General features: G+C 38.3%; 1 protein-coding gene and 1 non-coding gene across 13 annotated transcripts in view; both read right to left on the reverse strand.

Annotated features, from left to right (window-relative positions):
- The window catches only part of CRIM1 (cysteine rich transmembrane BMP regulator 1), a 186,843-nt gene that overhangs the window by 45,263 nt on the left and 125,587 nt on the right, over nucleotides 1-15,993 (reverse strand). For all 12 annotated transcript variants that reach the window (XM_072767305.1, XM_072767313.1, XM_072767304.1 and 9 more), the window contains one exon: nucleotides 6,318-6,446. In XM_072767305.1, the coding sequence (XP_072623406.1) occupies nucleotides 6,318-6,446 (129 nt within the window). The remainder of the gene's footprint in view (nucleotides 1-6,317; nucleotides 6,447-15,993) is intronic.
- On the reverse strand, nucleotides 1,462-1,602 carry LOC112935315 (U4 spliceosomal RNA). Its single transcript, XR_003238152.1, has one exon. It is a non-coding gene; the product is annotated as a U4 spliceosomal RNA (small nuclear RNA).

Genomic DNA, 15,993 nt, shown 5'->3' on the forward strand with positions numbered 1-15,993 from the left:
AAGCTGTTTTTCCACAGACTTCAATCTAGAAGGGTTTTCACTCTTAAAGACAGTTGTTACCAAGTTGAAACAAACTAATAAAAGCTACATTTGTCTGGAACTACTCTATTTTGCAATGGAAGGGAATTTCAAACAAAGGCTGCTAACCTTTAAACAAATGAGAGGGTACTCAGGACAGGAGATAAGCTATGCCACCTAGGGCAGGATGCTCTAATGTTATCCTGGCTTGGTACCGTTTGGCCTGCTGCGGACCTGTCTCCATTCTGTTTGCTATCAGAAGGGGGCTCTAGAGTAGGGCCTTATTTTCTTTATTTATACAGCCTAGGTGCTACCATGGAGTGAATGTTCAATAAACATTTGCTGAATGAATGAAGCAATCAATGTTCTTGCTATTTACTCCTCCACTCTCATAGAGGCTGCCATAGTAAGAGAAAAGTAACAAGATGAAAAAAACTTACTTTGCTAGTATTTAGAATCTTCTAAAATACTGGCACTTAACTAAACATCTCAAAATACCATCTTCTAACTCAGAAAGAAAGGATATTAAAGCCTTTTCATCCTAGATCCCGATATCAATTACAGACTTTTCTTACTATAAATGTATCATTAATTCAGGTGTTTACATCAAGAACAGAACAAAGTAAAAATATCTTTTTTATAGGTGGGTGGGGGCTTATAAGTTTGTCTGAAAACCTTTAGTACATCACATGAGGCAGCATAAAAGAATGGTGGCCTTCTGTTCATAATTTTTCAGCATTATGACTTTACTGCAATCTAAAAATGCTCTCTAATCTTAGGGGAGGATTACCATTGAAGAGAAAGTGATAAATAATTGCAAAGTACAAGGCCTGTGCAGCATAGCTGGTTGATGGTTTTGTAGTAACTCTCTGTTTACTCTAGAGAAAAAGTGTTGTTTGCTCCCAAGGCCAAAATATGACACAACTATATTGGTACTTCAGTCTAAGCAAGTACCATGTAACTGCATATGGAACACAATGTGACCATGTCCCTTGGGGCTGCATCACACTTCTGCTGCACCCTTCACACTCTTGGACACTGGCATTTCCCAGTTAAAAACACCAGGAAAGTTCTAAGACTATTAAATAAAGAAATGCAACACTACAAATGCTTGTCCCAATCTTGACTTTGGGCTTTAGTTATTTCTTTAGTTCTGAGTTATGAAAACATGGAGCCTGTTTGCCTGTATCTGATGCTGCAACCTTCTTTAGATGCTTGATTCATATACATATATTTCATTAAAAATAGGATGGCTTTTTCTTATTGCTACCATTAATTTCCTATGCCTGCATCAGTTTCTAAATAAAAACATTAATTCCTAGAATTACAGAATGTTAAAACTGGAAGAGAAGCTAAAAATAATCCAGTCAAAACCACTTGATTTAAAGGTGTAGAAAATAAGCTGCCAAGAGATGGACAGCATTTAATTCATAGATGTCATTTACTACACATAGTTCATTATAGTAAGCCAAAGTGTAGTATGTCTATCTGACAGCAACAAACATTTTTGGTTAAGTTTTCAATTAGCAATAATCGTGCCTCGGATAAACCTCATTGGCTACGATACTGCCACTGTGCAAAGCTAACATTTTTGGCTAAAAAAATAATATTATTAATAGTTTACATTGAGAAAGTGTTAGGTTACTAACAGCATACCTAAATGATTTTAGTTTTAACTTCTGTAGCTGTTGTACTTAAACATCTTCCTCCATATTTGTTTTCTTTATTCTAAATATGAGAAAATGAGTCAGGAATAATTTAAATTCTCTGTATGCCTTTGATGCATTACTTTGCTGAGCAGTGTTATGTTACTTGTTACAGGTTAAAATAGCAAAGCTACAGTGTGTTCACACAAAAGAATATTTTGTCTTATACTTTCCATGTGGGTTTTGAAGGAGTCCTCAACACTGGGTTTTGATTTCAATCTTAAAGTGGTTGTGTAGAATATGCTTGGTTCTACTGCAATATCATGACGGCATACTGACATGCTACCAATGCTAGTCGAGGATAAAGTCCATTTTTGTCTTTTTCATATCCCTAGTTTGTGGCATATGGTAGGCAGTCAATAAATGCTAAATGAAAAAAGAATGAACAACAAAGCAATAAACAGGGATAAATATTTATTGGGCACTGGTCTTATTTTAAGAAATCCTGATGCCAGTGGTCTATTTAAAAAAGGTCTAATCCCTAACAGAAAACTGAGGTATGTATGGTTAGGGCCACTGCATTTGTGAAATGGGCTCTGGCTGGATGCAAAATTTAGACAAACTCAGTACTTATCAAGTAGCTGCAATGGGAAAGAGAATATACTTATGCCATCTTTTAGTACAAGGAGGTTTGCTTTTTCTAAAACCAGGTGAAAGAGAACAGGAATATTTGATGATTAAAATTAAAAGGTAAAAGGAAAATTGTTTGTGTGAGGGTCCTTGGAGGACAGGAAGAACCAGAGGCAGGTTTGTGTTGGAACAAAGGAGGGGAAGCTGGGGGCTTTCCATAACAGCCAGCTTGAGCTGACTCAGAAATGGATGTGTTATAAAACAGCTATCATTTTCTGTAAACAGAGTAATAATTATCCTATGTCAGCTAGTAAAGCTAGCTTTGCATTCATTAATTTTGTCCTCAGAATAACCCATTAGTTAGGCATTATTATTTGCCCTTTACAGATGAGGACACAGAGGTCCAGAGTAGTAAAGCAACTTGCCTCAATGAGCTAGATGCAGGTTAGTCTGCAGCCAGAGCCTAGGAAGAGAGCTAGGTATGTACAGTGACAGGGATCTGACAGCTAAGGATCTGGAAGCTTGCTTTACTCACCTTCTAAAGGTGTGGCTTTCAAAGGTGTCAGGATTGCTAACAGATGGGAGTGAGAGCAGAATGCTCTATGACCAGACTTCTGTATGATACAAACAAACTGACAAATGCTACTTGGTGTTTAATTATGTACTTAGGTATATGGTGGCAGCAAGTGACATGGCAAAAGATTAACCCAGGTCAAGAATCTCAGTGTGATAAAATGCATACATGGTCAGAATGGCAAGAACACAGAAGGGGATCTCAAACAAGAATGATGTCCAATGGCATTCCCAAGTCTGATGGCTTCTTGCTAATTCAGCTCAACCAACATCTGCTGAGTGCCTAGCATGACCCTGGGAAATGGGTCAGTTACATCGTCTGGTGTCAGCATGTGCCTGGGTTCTTTTACAGGACCAAAGCTTCCTTTTAATAGGACTTGTAAGGGGTGCCTGGATGGCTCAGTTGGTTAAGCATCTGCCTTCGATTCAGGTCATGATCCCAGAGTCCCAGAATTGAGCCTTGCATCAGACTCCCTGTTCAGTGGGGAGTCTGTATCTCCCTCTGCCCCTCATCCCACTCCCACTCTCTCTCTTGCACTCAAATAAATAAATAAAATCTTAAAAAAATAGGAATTGTAAATTACAGAATTTGATTTGAAATGGTGATACTTCATTAGTGTACTGGTTACAAGAAACTTTTTTCTTAGGGGAGATTTTGTATTTTATTCATGTTTATGGCATGAATACCTAGTACAGTACCTAGAACTCAGCAGGTGCTCTACTATATGAGGCAAAATAAGAAAGGAAGGAGGAGGGCAGAAGACCAGAGATCCCTGCAAATAAAATTTGCAGATAATCAACAGGCAATAAAGATTTATATGTAAAAAAAAAAAACATTGACACAAAATGCAACTGTCTCCTGTACATATCCCTTCCCACATGTTACTGAAGTGGAGGCACCAACAGGTAGTATGCATACAAGTTCCTGATACAAAGCCAGAAGGAACATTAAACACAAAGGCAGAACAGAATTTTCCTAATAGTCTCACTTTGCAAAAAGTCAGTGATCCATTTTTTACTTGCTTCAATGGCAACTGAAGGAAAATTGTTTCTTTGGACTTAACTACAAAGGGTTCCTTGTGAAGTGCCAGGGGTCTTCTATAAGCATAATCATGTGGTGAAAAAGTTCCTAACAGCAAAGCTCAGGTGAAGGTGGTAGGCGGGGAGACCAGGCACAATGAAATCTGTATTTTTAGACTTCAAAAAGTTCAGAAAAAAATTTAGGTATGCTCCCATGATCAGAAAGATGTGTAGCTCAAGACAGTTGAGAAGTATTAAAATATAAACTCTTCAGAATATAATACCAATTATCTTGGTGTCAAAAAACCCGAAGTTGGCCAGTTAAGCAAACGTGTGGGTGGCAAGCCAGCTCCCTAATGAAGTCAGCTTTCCAAGAGGTATGAAGCCAGGACAGCCCCGATGCGTGGAAGCTTATAGGACATTTAAAGAGGGAAACAATCAAAGTCACAACAGCAGTTTTATAAACTCTGTTTTAGCACCAACTCCATTAGGCAGGCAGAGTGATGGTAATATGTAACTGAAAAAAAACTGAATTACTCAACTTCTATTTTGTGTCTGTCTTCTTCATCAGAGTATTCTTATAAAAGAAAGTGCTGAACAATTAAGGTTAAGAGGACATAAAGCCCAAGATAACTGATAAATCAGAAAGTAAGCATCTACCTACATTAAGTAATTCCAAGCCTCTGAGCCCAGGATAATTATACCCAGAGGCTCACAGAGAACCTGCTTATTATAAAAGGGTTGTCTATATTTGAGAGATCAGACAGAATGGAAAGAGATTTCAGAAAACTAAAGGAGGCCACCAAATGTTAATTCAAAAAGGACAAAGGATTCTCAAACTACAGAAACCAAGCCTGACATTCACAACTGAAAATTCTATGAAGAAAATGGTTAAACATGTGATTTGTGAGCTTTAGAAAGGAAAGCAATGACCAGCAGTAGCCAGTGTAGGTTCATGAAGAATAAGCCATGCCCCCACTAGCTTCATTTTATGCTTAAAATAGGGTTTCCAGCAAAAGAGCGCTGCAAATGTAATGTGTTTTCATTTCAGATGAGACACAGATGGAGTGTCTCAAGACATCCTTGTAGAGATGGAGCTGACATGTTGTTAGCTGAATAGCTTCACTGAGGGAGTGAGGATTATGGTTCAGGGTCATTGTGCAGGTAGGTCTTTAGTGCAATGGGGATCTGTCCTTGGTTCTGTACAATTTATTTCAGTTTAACAGTTTGGATGAGGACATGCAAATTATGCTTATCACATTATCAAGATTCAAAAATATTCCAAGTAGTTGGGAAATAGTTTAAAACTCTCAAGATAGGAACACCTGGGTGACTCAGTGGTTGAGCGTGTCTACCTTTGGCTAAGATCATGATCCTGGGATCCTGGGATCGAGTTCCGCATCAGACTCCCTATAGGAATCCTGCCTCTCCCTCTGCCTGTGTCTCTGCCTCTCTCTGTGTCTCTCATGAATAAATAAAATCTTAAAAAAAAAAAAAAAAAAGAAACCCTCTCAGGATAATTTCTTGCTTAATTTGGCCCTATATTTGTATTATTAAAAAAAAATATTCAAATACAGAATGAATGGAGAACCACCTAACAGTAGCTGATGCAAAAGCACCCAGTGGTACTGTCTACTTGTGAACTCAGTATTACCCAAAAATGTGAAACTCAAAGAGCTAATCTGAATTTAGGCCATACAATAGCACTGCACTGATCAGACCAAATTCTGAAGTATTCTATTTGTTTCTGGGCCAGACATTTACACAAAGATAGTGACGTATTAAGTATGTGGAAGATGGAAAGGACCAAGAAAGTTCTAAAAACTATGTCACATGTGGAATGGCTGACATGACTGAAGATATTTATTCTAGCAGAAGAATAGGGGGATTCAAAGTCATTTTAAACATGAAGAGCAATTCATCCCCCCCACCCCAACCCCCCCGGAAGCAATGCAATTTACTCTATCTAAAGTTTCAGAGGTCATAGCCTGGAGACATGATTGGAATCCACATGGAAGAGAGCTGGGATCAACAGTGTGAAGCACATTCTAAGAATTATGGCTGCCACATGTAGTATGTGACACCCTTTATGCAGGTGACCACCTTGTCATTGTCATTGGATGATTCCAGCAACGGTGTTAGAGAGAGAGCCAACTGGGTGGTTGGAAAGATACGTACTCCAAAGACCCATGATGCAGCTGGACAGCAGGTAGTATCTGAATACAGTGAACATGAAAAGGAGAATAAAGGAGCACCTTTCTGCCCCCAAATGACTGTGTATTTGTTTGTGTTAAATACAAATTTTCTTCTCTTCTTTCAGGTTGCTAAAGGAATGTCATCAATAGGAATGAAAAAGATATTCAATCACATAATATGCTTTGACAGTATCATATTAGGCCCAGAAAAAAATGTAGTCTTCTGTAGACTTACTGTTTTTGCACTGACAGGTTCGACAACCATTGTGATCAAGTTTGAAACCATAAACACAGTCCTTCTCTGTCAGCGTGCAGTTTGATAACTCCCCACATGCAGGTGGATCAATTGTGATGTACGTTGGCTCTAATAATAAAAAGAGAAAAAAAATCAATCAAACATATGATTACCTCTTAGATGCTATTCAATCTTTGAAATCCCACACTACAGTAAGTTGCAAAAAAAAATCAATCATTTTTATCAAACTCTAAACTTTTATACTTTCATAATGTTTTTAACCCCTGAAACAGAAAGATTTTTATTTAGATTTTTGAAAATCCAAGAATTCTTTTTCTTTACATTTGAGCTTGTCTGTATTTTTTTGGTATCTTCACATAATACTTCTCCAATGGTCACCATCATAGAAAGCAGACAGAAGAGGTTAAATTAATTCCATTTAATTGTTAACTATTCTTCTATTTCCTCTTGATGTTTTCAGAGTTTATTTTCTATGAAAATCAGGACACAGCTTCCAACCTGTCAATTATCTTTCCATTTCGTAACTCTTCTGAAATCTGTATTTCCTATCTTTTATAGGACAACCCTTCAATTACTACAGATGATATGATGGATATAATAGTGACTAGGAACTTATCCTCAGGACCCAGGGCTTATAGGAGTGGCAGAGTCAGACACAAGCAGCCGGTCAGCAGGAAGAGTGAGTGGCCATTCTGGGAAGAAAAGCATAGAAGAAACCAAGGCCAAAGGTGATGTGTACCTACCCTGTCATGCTAATAATGAAGATTTGTTCTAGGGAAGTAATTGCACACTTACATAAAGTGCATTATGGGTCTGTATGTTTATACTGCTCTTTATGAATGCCTTCAAGCTTCATCACACTCCAGGGAGACAAATGCTCTCATTTCCCCCATTTTATGGATAAGAAAATCTAGGATGGCACACTTGTTCCAGATCACAGAGTTCGTAGGTGATGGACTCAAGACTCAAGCCCAGGCATTCTGGCTCCAGGGTCACAATCGTGGCCACCTGTGTAGTACAAAGCCCATCATAATGGTCCTTGTTTTGCAATGCAGCTAAGTGACAACTTATATAATGTAAGATTGTGGGAAGGGTGTCCTCAAAAGGAATAGGGCCACTGACATATTTATGTAGCTTCTTTTTAACCAAAAGATACTATGAACTTCTTCAGAGTAAGCTGGTCCTCACAATATCTTTGTGAGGAGCTAAGTACAGAATGTCTCTACCTATGTTTCCACAAATGGAAAATATGAGGTGCAGAGAGGGTGACTGGCTTATCTAAGTTTACATAGCAACCCAGTGGCAGGCTGGGAATAGAACAGAACAGAGGTTCCTGACCTCCTGTCCAACACTCTATCCATTAGTTCACACTGTCTTTCTCCAGTTTCATTTCCCGTTACCATGGAAGAGAGACTAAAATAAGTGTTTTAACTGCCACTGCTAAGATCAAGAGTTCTACATTTTTATCCATCTGCTAAAAGAGGCCAATGATTCAACCCTTCACAGGTAGCAAGCAACTATGACTTACTCAAGAGATGCTCTGATCAGCACTCTCCCTGTAAAAATACGTATTAAGAGGGTATAGGCACATTCTCTATTTTTATTGCAACACAGTTTGAAGAACATCTCCCTGAAATTTTTATGTGAACTTTCCACCGCTGTAAAATTTCTAATTTCTTTAAATCACTGACGTATCCTCTCTGACAGGTAACTGTAAACATCAAAAAGTAGTTTAAGTTTAGGCAAGTTTTAAGATGCCATGAATTAAATACAGCTGTGCTGCTTTCTGATATTCTCTTAAAATTTACTGTAAACATCTTTGGTTTGTGAACCTACATAGCTTTTCTTTTATCATTACTGTTATTAGTCACCCAAAATACTGATTCCATTTCAGCCTTTGGCCACAAGACAGACAATGTTTTGTCAACATTATTCTAACCACAAACGTAAGACAGAACAGAGGACTTGAATCACTTTTAAGGAACTACACTATGGATTATCCCAAAGACAAAGGAGTTAGGTATATGCTCTAGAGTTTTGAGAGCAAAAACCAGGGCTGGATTCTGAACTCCATGCTCAGTGCTTTAGGGAATGGCTTATGGGTAAAGAAGTGTTTTGAACATATCTACGTGGACCAAAGCTTTGTAGTCCTTACTGATATTTAAGTTCACAGAAAACTTTTGCCTTCAGAAAATACATTATGGAAAAATGTATTTGGGCAGATTATACCGATGCTGGAAATGCATAATAATCATAGGGTAGTGTAAAATTTTACTTTTAATGAATTTTAATGATTTGTGAAGAGAATTAATAGTGCTGTGCTGTATATGCTTTGTTTGATACTTATTATGTTTAATGCATGAAACCAGAATTGTGATCTGTGGCTAGGAAGTAAAAGGAAAAAGAAATGGGATGGTCTGAGGATCAGAACCATGCCACTGACTTGAACCGTCCCACACCTTATCCAAATAGCTTCATCATCTAGGTAGGGAGTCATAGATGTCCATCAAGCACACATTTCTCCAGGAAAGGAGATCCGCTGAGCATGTTTTCCTACAAGATTGAGGGTGATAGCTTTTTCTCAGTTTAACAAATTAAAAGAAAATGCACAGAAGAGCTATTCATTAGGTGCTGGCAAATATTTAAGATAAAACAAGCCTTACTGGATGTCTTCCAAGTCCCAGATAATATGGTTAAGGGCAAGAAAGAAAAAAATTATTTTGCACCTTTAAAATTATATTTCTCCTTCATTATGATACATTAGATGGAAGAAATTGGAAGTATATATATTTCAAATTATGTCTTGCTCAACATTTAATGTTAAAACACAGAACAACTCAACAAAACCATTTACTCATGGAAATTGTCAATTTACTCTAGAACTATTCAATTTCCCCTCATACGTTGGCTGAATACAACAACTCTCACCGTGATATAGCCAATACAGATAGAAGTCTAAATGTTTTTAAAAAGCATTTTAACACTTGTCCTCTCATTTTTATGACATTTAAGAAACAAGTATTGTTTTCCTTTACAAGTATAAACTGGAACAAATTTTTAAAGCTTTTTGTGGTGACGCATGATTCTGTGGGTACTTACTGCTGTTGTCCTAGGTCACTGGAGGAAATGGTGATCTACATGTAAGAGACACATTTGTAGACAACTAGCTGTCTAACATTTCATCTGAAGTCATGCATTACATTCTATTCCCTTCCATCATTCTCTCAACATTTTAGGGCCTGGTGTCCTACCCTGTGAGGCCCTCTCTGTATCACAGTTAAATTTCTGTAAGAACATTACAACAGGAATATGTAACTACAAATTATCTAGCAAAAGAGCTGATATTATCATAAACCAATCTGAGAGTTCGCTTTCAGTCCAAAACATTCACATGTAATCTCAGGAGTGGTGCTCTTACTAACATAAGGACAGTGTTCTGGGAAAGAAAAACCACTGCAATTCAATTTCTTATTCCAAATAATGAACTCCAAAGTGAGACCCATTTGATACCATCCTGAATTAGAGCATTTAAGATCAACGTTACATTTAGAGTCCTTACAGAGTAATGACCAAAAGTTAGACTGTTTGCAAAGTTTCTATCCAAGGAAGTTCTTGGGGTGGGAAGAGGTAATTTTAAAGAATCTAGAATCATGGTATCATAGTATGATTGTTTCTAATCCACACAAAGAAGTTGGAGGAAGTGTTGGTGACTTATGTGACATATGTGAGCTGCTTTGTTAGAGTACTCTGTGTGTCAGGGACTGTTCCTATCTCACACTTTGTACAACAGTGTTCTGAATATGGAAAGTATCTCGATGAGTCTTGGCCTGAAGACCAGAAGATTCTCATGTAAATCCTACATTTCTATGCTCTTATATTACATGGAATACTGAAATGATAGGCCAGAAAGTACATGCCTTTCCAGAAGGATGATGGTGATGCTGTGCCCTTGGCAGGTTTGGGTATTATCTGTTGAACAGGGGTCCTGCTAAGACTTTTGGAGACAATGATGCATCATGGTATACAAAATGCCTGTTGCTTGGAGCAAAGAAAACTGTCCCCCCCTTCAAACTGGCTGGGCAGAGATGTGTTAGTGGGCCCCTTTCAAAGGAGAGAAATGGTCTCAGATCTCCTCATTTAGGAGAATGAGCAAATATTTGCACAAAGGTGGGTATCTGGTGAGGGGGAAGTTCAGTGAGGTTCTGCTTACAGGATCAGCCTGAAATTCCATCTCATCTTGTATTGAATCAGCTGAGGAATTAAAGAAATACCTTAATGTCCTCCAAAGGAAGAAGGCTTGAAACAGCAGGAATTCATTGTCTTTGGCTACAACTATTTCTAAAGGGAACCCTGGAACAGCTTCTTTGTGGAGAAGAATTCTAGAAATATTTTCTGAGCCTAGAAGCAATAAAGAACAAAAATGGGTGTTTGTTACATCTACATCCAGTTTGCTTGCTGTTTCCTACCCCGCATCTGAGTGGGGACTGCTGTTCTCAGCTTGCTGTCTTCCTGAATGATTTTTAAAGACTCTCTGAGCACCTTATGCTGTCCAGAAGAGCTATTTTTACAAGAACCCTTGGAATTGTGTCAGGAGTGCAGATGTTCAGCCACCAATTCTTATCCTAAGCCTAGGAGAACAAAATTCTGGAAGCAGACCTATTATAATATGCAGTAACATTAATACATAATGGTTTTTTATTTTACATTTATTCAAAATTTAGAGATAACTATTTTTCATATCTTAGAAAGCCCAACAAAGCCCTTCCTAGTAAAAATATTTCCAGGAAAACATTCATATTTTCTTAAGATTTAGAGAGCCCCAGAAACTAAGTTTCTGAGGAACACCACCAATATTTTACATTGATGTTCAAATATTTCCTAGGAACAATCTTATCTACTCAATGGAGATGTTAAGGTGCTGTGGTCACAGTTAATTGGATGAGGAGCACAAAGTTAAAATCAGTATTTTAACTCCAAGGCCACAGCACTAGGCCACAAAAATAACATATATTTGATTATTTAGGAGATAGAAATAGGTTAACTAAATCTAAACTCTCTACTTTCTTGCTTTTTGTTATTTTATAGAAAATTCTCCAAAAAGAAAGGGAAGAAGTTGAAACTCAAATTTAACCTTTTAAGATGCTAAAGTTTTAATATCAGTCCTATTGTCATATCAGATAGTTCAACACATCTGGGACAACAAGAGAACTAAAAAGAATATATTTTGATCTTCAATTATTTTAAAGTGTGTAATAATAATGTGAATTTGCTCCTGAAATAATTTATATAATCACTAGTTTTTACATTTTAAACAACTATAGCTTAAATGAAAATGTTAATGGAGCCTTTTAACTTGGTGTCTAATCTTTATCACTACATTGAACTTCTGGTTTTGAAAATAATGCATACAGTTCTTCTCATTACCTTGATTACTATGAGCTGTTTATCTCCTGCAAATAATACTAATTATCTCCATTGAGGAAAGTGTGAAGCACTCTTTCTGATTAGCAACCCTGGGAAGGCTGACAGTCCATTAGTAGTTCTTGAGTATGGGTGGGCGATTTCTGGAAAAATACTTGTGGAAGACAATATAGAGCCATCCCTCCTGGGTCTGTCTGGAACACCGCCTCTGAAGGGGTGGTGGTGGTGGGGGTGGGGGGATTAGCTCTAGTTCCAGATTTCTATCTCTGGGAGTGCTGCATCACCCTGCTGCCATCTGGGGGCATGGCAGGTCTGGAGGGCCTGGAGGTGAGGAGCAGCTATCTACTAGCACCCTTGACTCCAACGAAAATATGTGCATGCATACACGTTCATGCGCCCACAGTATTTACCTCTCCTTTTGGACCTTAATAATGGTTTGCATAACGTCACATGGCTCTTCTCTGTAAACTGACAAGCCTGCTTATTTGATTGTGAGAGACAAAGATGAACAATTTTGTTCTCTTTTCAGTCCTAATTCATTCTCTTAGGAGTTTTAAAAAATCATTTGTTTGTTTATTTATTTAGGGCTGCACTTCGTTAAGCCATGTGAATATCTAATGAATGGAAAAATTCTAAAGCTTCTCTAACTTTCTAAGGCTAAATATATCAGGCCTCCTATAGCCTACCAGTTACTGTGAGGCTGGCCAGGGCCATAAAACTGTAGATAAAGTTGGACAAGACAGAACCAAAGGAGATAGCTTATCTGCTTTACTGTGTCTTCATATGTCATTCTGTTACCACAGTGGCTTTTCAACCACTGAGCCACCCAGGCGTCCTCCACAGTGGCTTTTCAAATGTGACCCTAACTAGTCAGAAAACCATTCCAATAAATCACCAAATTGTCAACACAATTATAGCCTGGGAAGAAAAGTACTATAAAGGTGAAATTTTCCCAAATGAAGTTAGAGGGGAAACTATTAATGTGGATGATAAGAAGAAAGAGACTGAGGATACAAAACCCCCCTAACCTGGAAGGTGGGGATTTCCATGGGGGTATGGATGTGTATTTACAAAAAGTCTCATGAAGTCATGGAAAAATAACTACAGCTGGAGTTCTCAAATTCTTTCAGCCACTACACACTTAGTGATCCTTTTTTCCTTTGTATATATTTCTCATAACAACACCTACATCCTTGTAATTTTTAAAGTACTTATCACAGAGCAGTTTCTTTATTTAAAATGAATAGTGTGAAAATGTCCCCAAGATCTGTATTATTTTATGGTCAGATAGAGAAGTGACCATATGTTTACTTTAGACCTATTTATTAACTTTGTATGCTTTTTTCCAAGGAACTTGGCTGTTGGAGATATTTTTCTTCTTTTATCAATCTCATATTTAATAGGAAAAGACAGTAGTAGGATTCTGAGGTTATTATTAAAAGACCACAAAAGACAAAATTTTTTTTTATATAAAGGATATATTTTTCCAAGAATCTAGCTTGAGAGATCTTACAAAAAAAAAAAAAAAAAAAAAGATTGGATTCCAAGAATAATTTGAATCTTCTATATGAGTATTATATTTTATTTTTATATTATTTTATCATTCATTTTCTTAGATGATGGAGCTTGGTAATCTTTAACCAGAAATAATGGGTCACATAAATACATTTGTATATGTGTGTGTATACACATATTTTAACAGCTATATTGAACTGTGTGTCAGGTGCTCAGAATTTTGGTATCTCAACACACCCTCTAGGAAATGGTTGAGGAACGGTCCCTGCATTAGGAATGATGATTTATTCACAATTTATAACTTCAGCACCAAGACTAGTATTTGTCCCACAGTTATGCTAAATGAGTGAATAAAGAAGAAAAAAGATGCCTGGGCACCGAAAGTCAGGGTACACTTTTTTGATGAAGAAGGGCTCCCATTCAATATTGTCCTTAACAGGCTGAATCCCTCATTTACTACCTTTTGGAGGACTGGATAGTAAGTTCTTTAGGATTCTCATTGCTGCGCTAGTCCCTTACACATAGTTGGTAATAAATGAGCTTCCCCTGAGCAGCAAGCTAGATCAGAAGGCTGCTGTGAACCTGACACTGTAATAATAGTGAAAACTGAGCAAAAATCCCCAAATCCAAGCAGTCTAAGCGAGAAACCCAGTGATGATAAGCAACTGCCTGAAACAGGTTCGATTATGATCTGTATCTTTGGCTTGAGAAGGCAGACAAATATACAAAGCAGTGTAGGTCTCCCTCAAAATTCTTAACATAAAATCTGACACCCTGAAATTTCAATTTTCTGAGGAATTCACTTCTATGACTATCTCGATTCACTGATGGTGCCGAATAAAGTATTATGAAAATAGTCCTGCAAAGAGCTGGGCACACACTCAATTCAGCAATACAACAAGCACGGGATGAAGAATGGGCCCTTTAAAAAAAAAAAAAAAGAATGGGCCCTTTTGCTTAGTGCTCAGCAAATTTACCTTGCGATGAAAACAAACAGTGGCAAAGAGTCAGAAGGAGAAAAGGGACAAGTGGGCTCCTGAATGCGAAAGAGTGCACAGATGATGTCATCTCAGCACCTGGCACCTGGAGGGGGAGCTGAGGAGCCCATTTACTTTACTCAGTAGGGATGTAAGTGCCACTGGTCAGGGCCCAGGGCCTGGATGGGAATGAGGCTGGGCAGCTGGGGAGCATGAGCACCAAGACAACTGGGGAACGTGGCTTGCGTGCCCTTGGGTAGGGCCTGTGTCCCTGCACAGCCACAATAGGCTTTCCTGGAGGTCGAACAGCAAGGTCAAAATTCCTGAGCCAGGGAGAGGCTCAGGAAATCTAACAGGATCAAAGGCCAGGCCACAGATAGGTCAGAAAAAAAGTAACGGTCTCAGTACCTGAGAATAGAGCCAGGAGCAAGAATGGCTTCTATATCTGAGCCAGGATGGTCAAGTACTTTTCACCAACTTCCTTTCATCATCCTCTCCCTTTTCACAATGGTGGTCTAAAGAGAAGCTATGCCAAGGACATGGACTTGGAGACAGGAGATTTAGCTTGAGTCTCTATTCTCTCATGGTCTTACACATGATGCTGAACCCCTTTGGGTTTCTATAAAATGGGAATATACATTAGTCCAACCTCACAATACCACTGTGAGGCTCAACTAAGATCATAAAGAGGGGACAATAAACTCTAGGGGTTACATGGCTATTACTTGTTGCTATAATTACTCTTGTCATGACTATCCTGCCTGCGTGGAGCTACAACTGGTCTCAGAGGATGGCTGAGTAAATGAATTATGTGCCCTTTTGCAGGCCTTAAATGTTCAGCTGATAAATGGTATGACAACTGGTTTGGCATTCTGAACCCGGTCCATTGTAACCTAAGCATCCTTTTCTATCTCCAATGATAACATGAAAAGCATCTGGGATGTGGGTTGGTCCATGGCATCCTTTCATATGGTCTGGTAAGCTTTGGAGCGTGTTAGTGACCAGCCACTGGCGCCTTTCACATTTGCTGAGTGGCAGTCTGATATCATTGTTCCGCATTTGACTGTATCCGTGGTGTCTCGAAGAGAACAGAAATCTCTTCATAATCAGCTTATCCAGTGTGAGTTGAAACAATGGTTCTGTGTGCCTGGCTGACCCCGTTCTTCCTCTCTTATGATGGGGGCCTTGCTGGATCTTTGGGGAGGAGGGCAAACTCATTACATTAAAATACGGAATATTTTGGTAGCTTTGCCAGTGGTCTTGCCACTCTCAAATTGCAAGAGGAGACAGAAGACCCATCTCTAAAAGCTGTCTTTGATAAACAAATCCTAGTTTCAGATGTATGACCGAATAAGACTTATGTCAACAGTAAGAGACAGTTCAACCAGTACTTTCTTAACAATACTGGGGGCATTTCACTCAAATAATAATGTGCTCAGTGTCTGTCACAGGACTGTAAAGCATCTCTACTGAATTAATCTGGCCTAAAATCTCCATGGAATCTTTCTAAAACTTGGTTCCCAGAAAGCATGAAAGAGTCATAATCTTGAAAATATCTGAACTTACTGATCCCTCTCAATCTATGAGGTATATGGCCATCCATCCCAAACTATTTATTATCATTGCTAAGCATTTTTTAGATAAAATTTTGAATAAAATAGAGACTCCTTGAATTGTTTTTAAAAAGTGAACTGATGTGCAGGGCCACAGCTTTCTAATTAGGGTGAAAAAGAATATCATCT

This window comes from Vulpes vulpes, chromosome 8 (assembly GCF_048418805.1).
Source record: "Vulpes vulpes isolate BD-2025 chromosome 8, VulVul3, whole genome shotgun sequence".
NCBI classification, from domain to species: Eukaryota; Metazoa; Chordata; class Mammalia; order Carnivora; family Canidae; genus Vulpes; species Vulpes vulpes.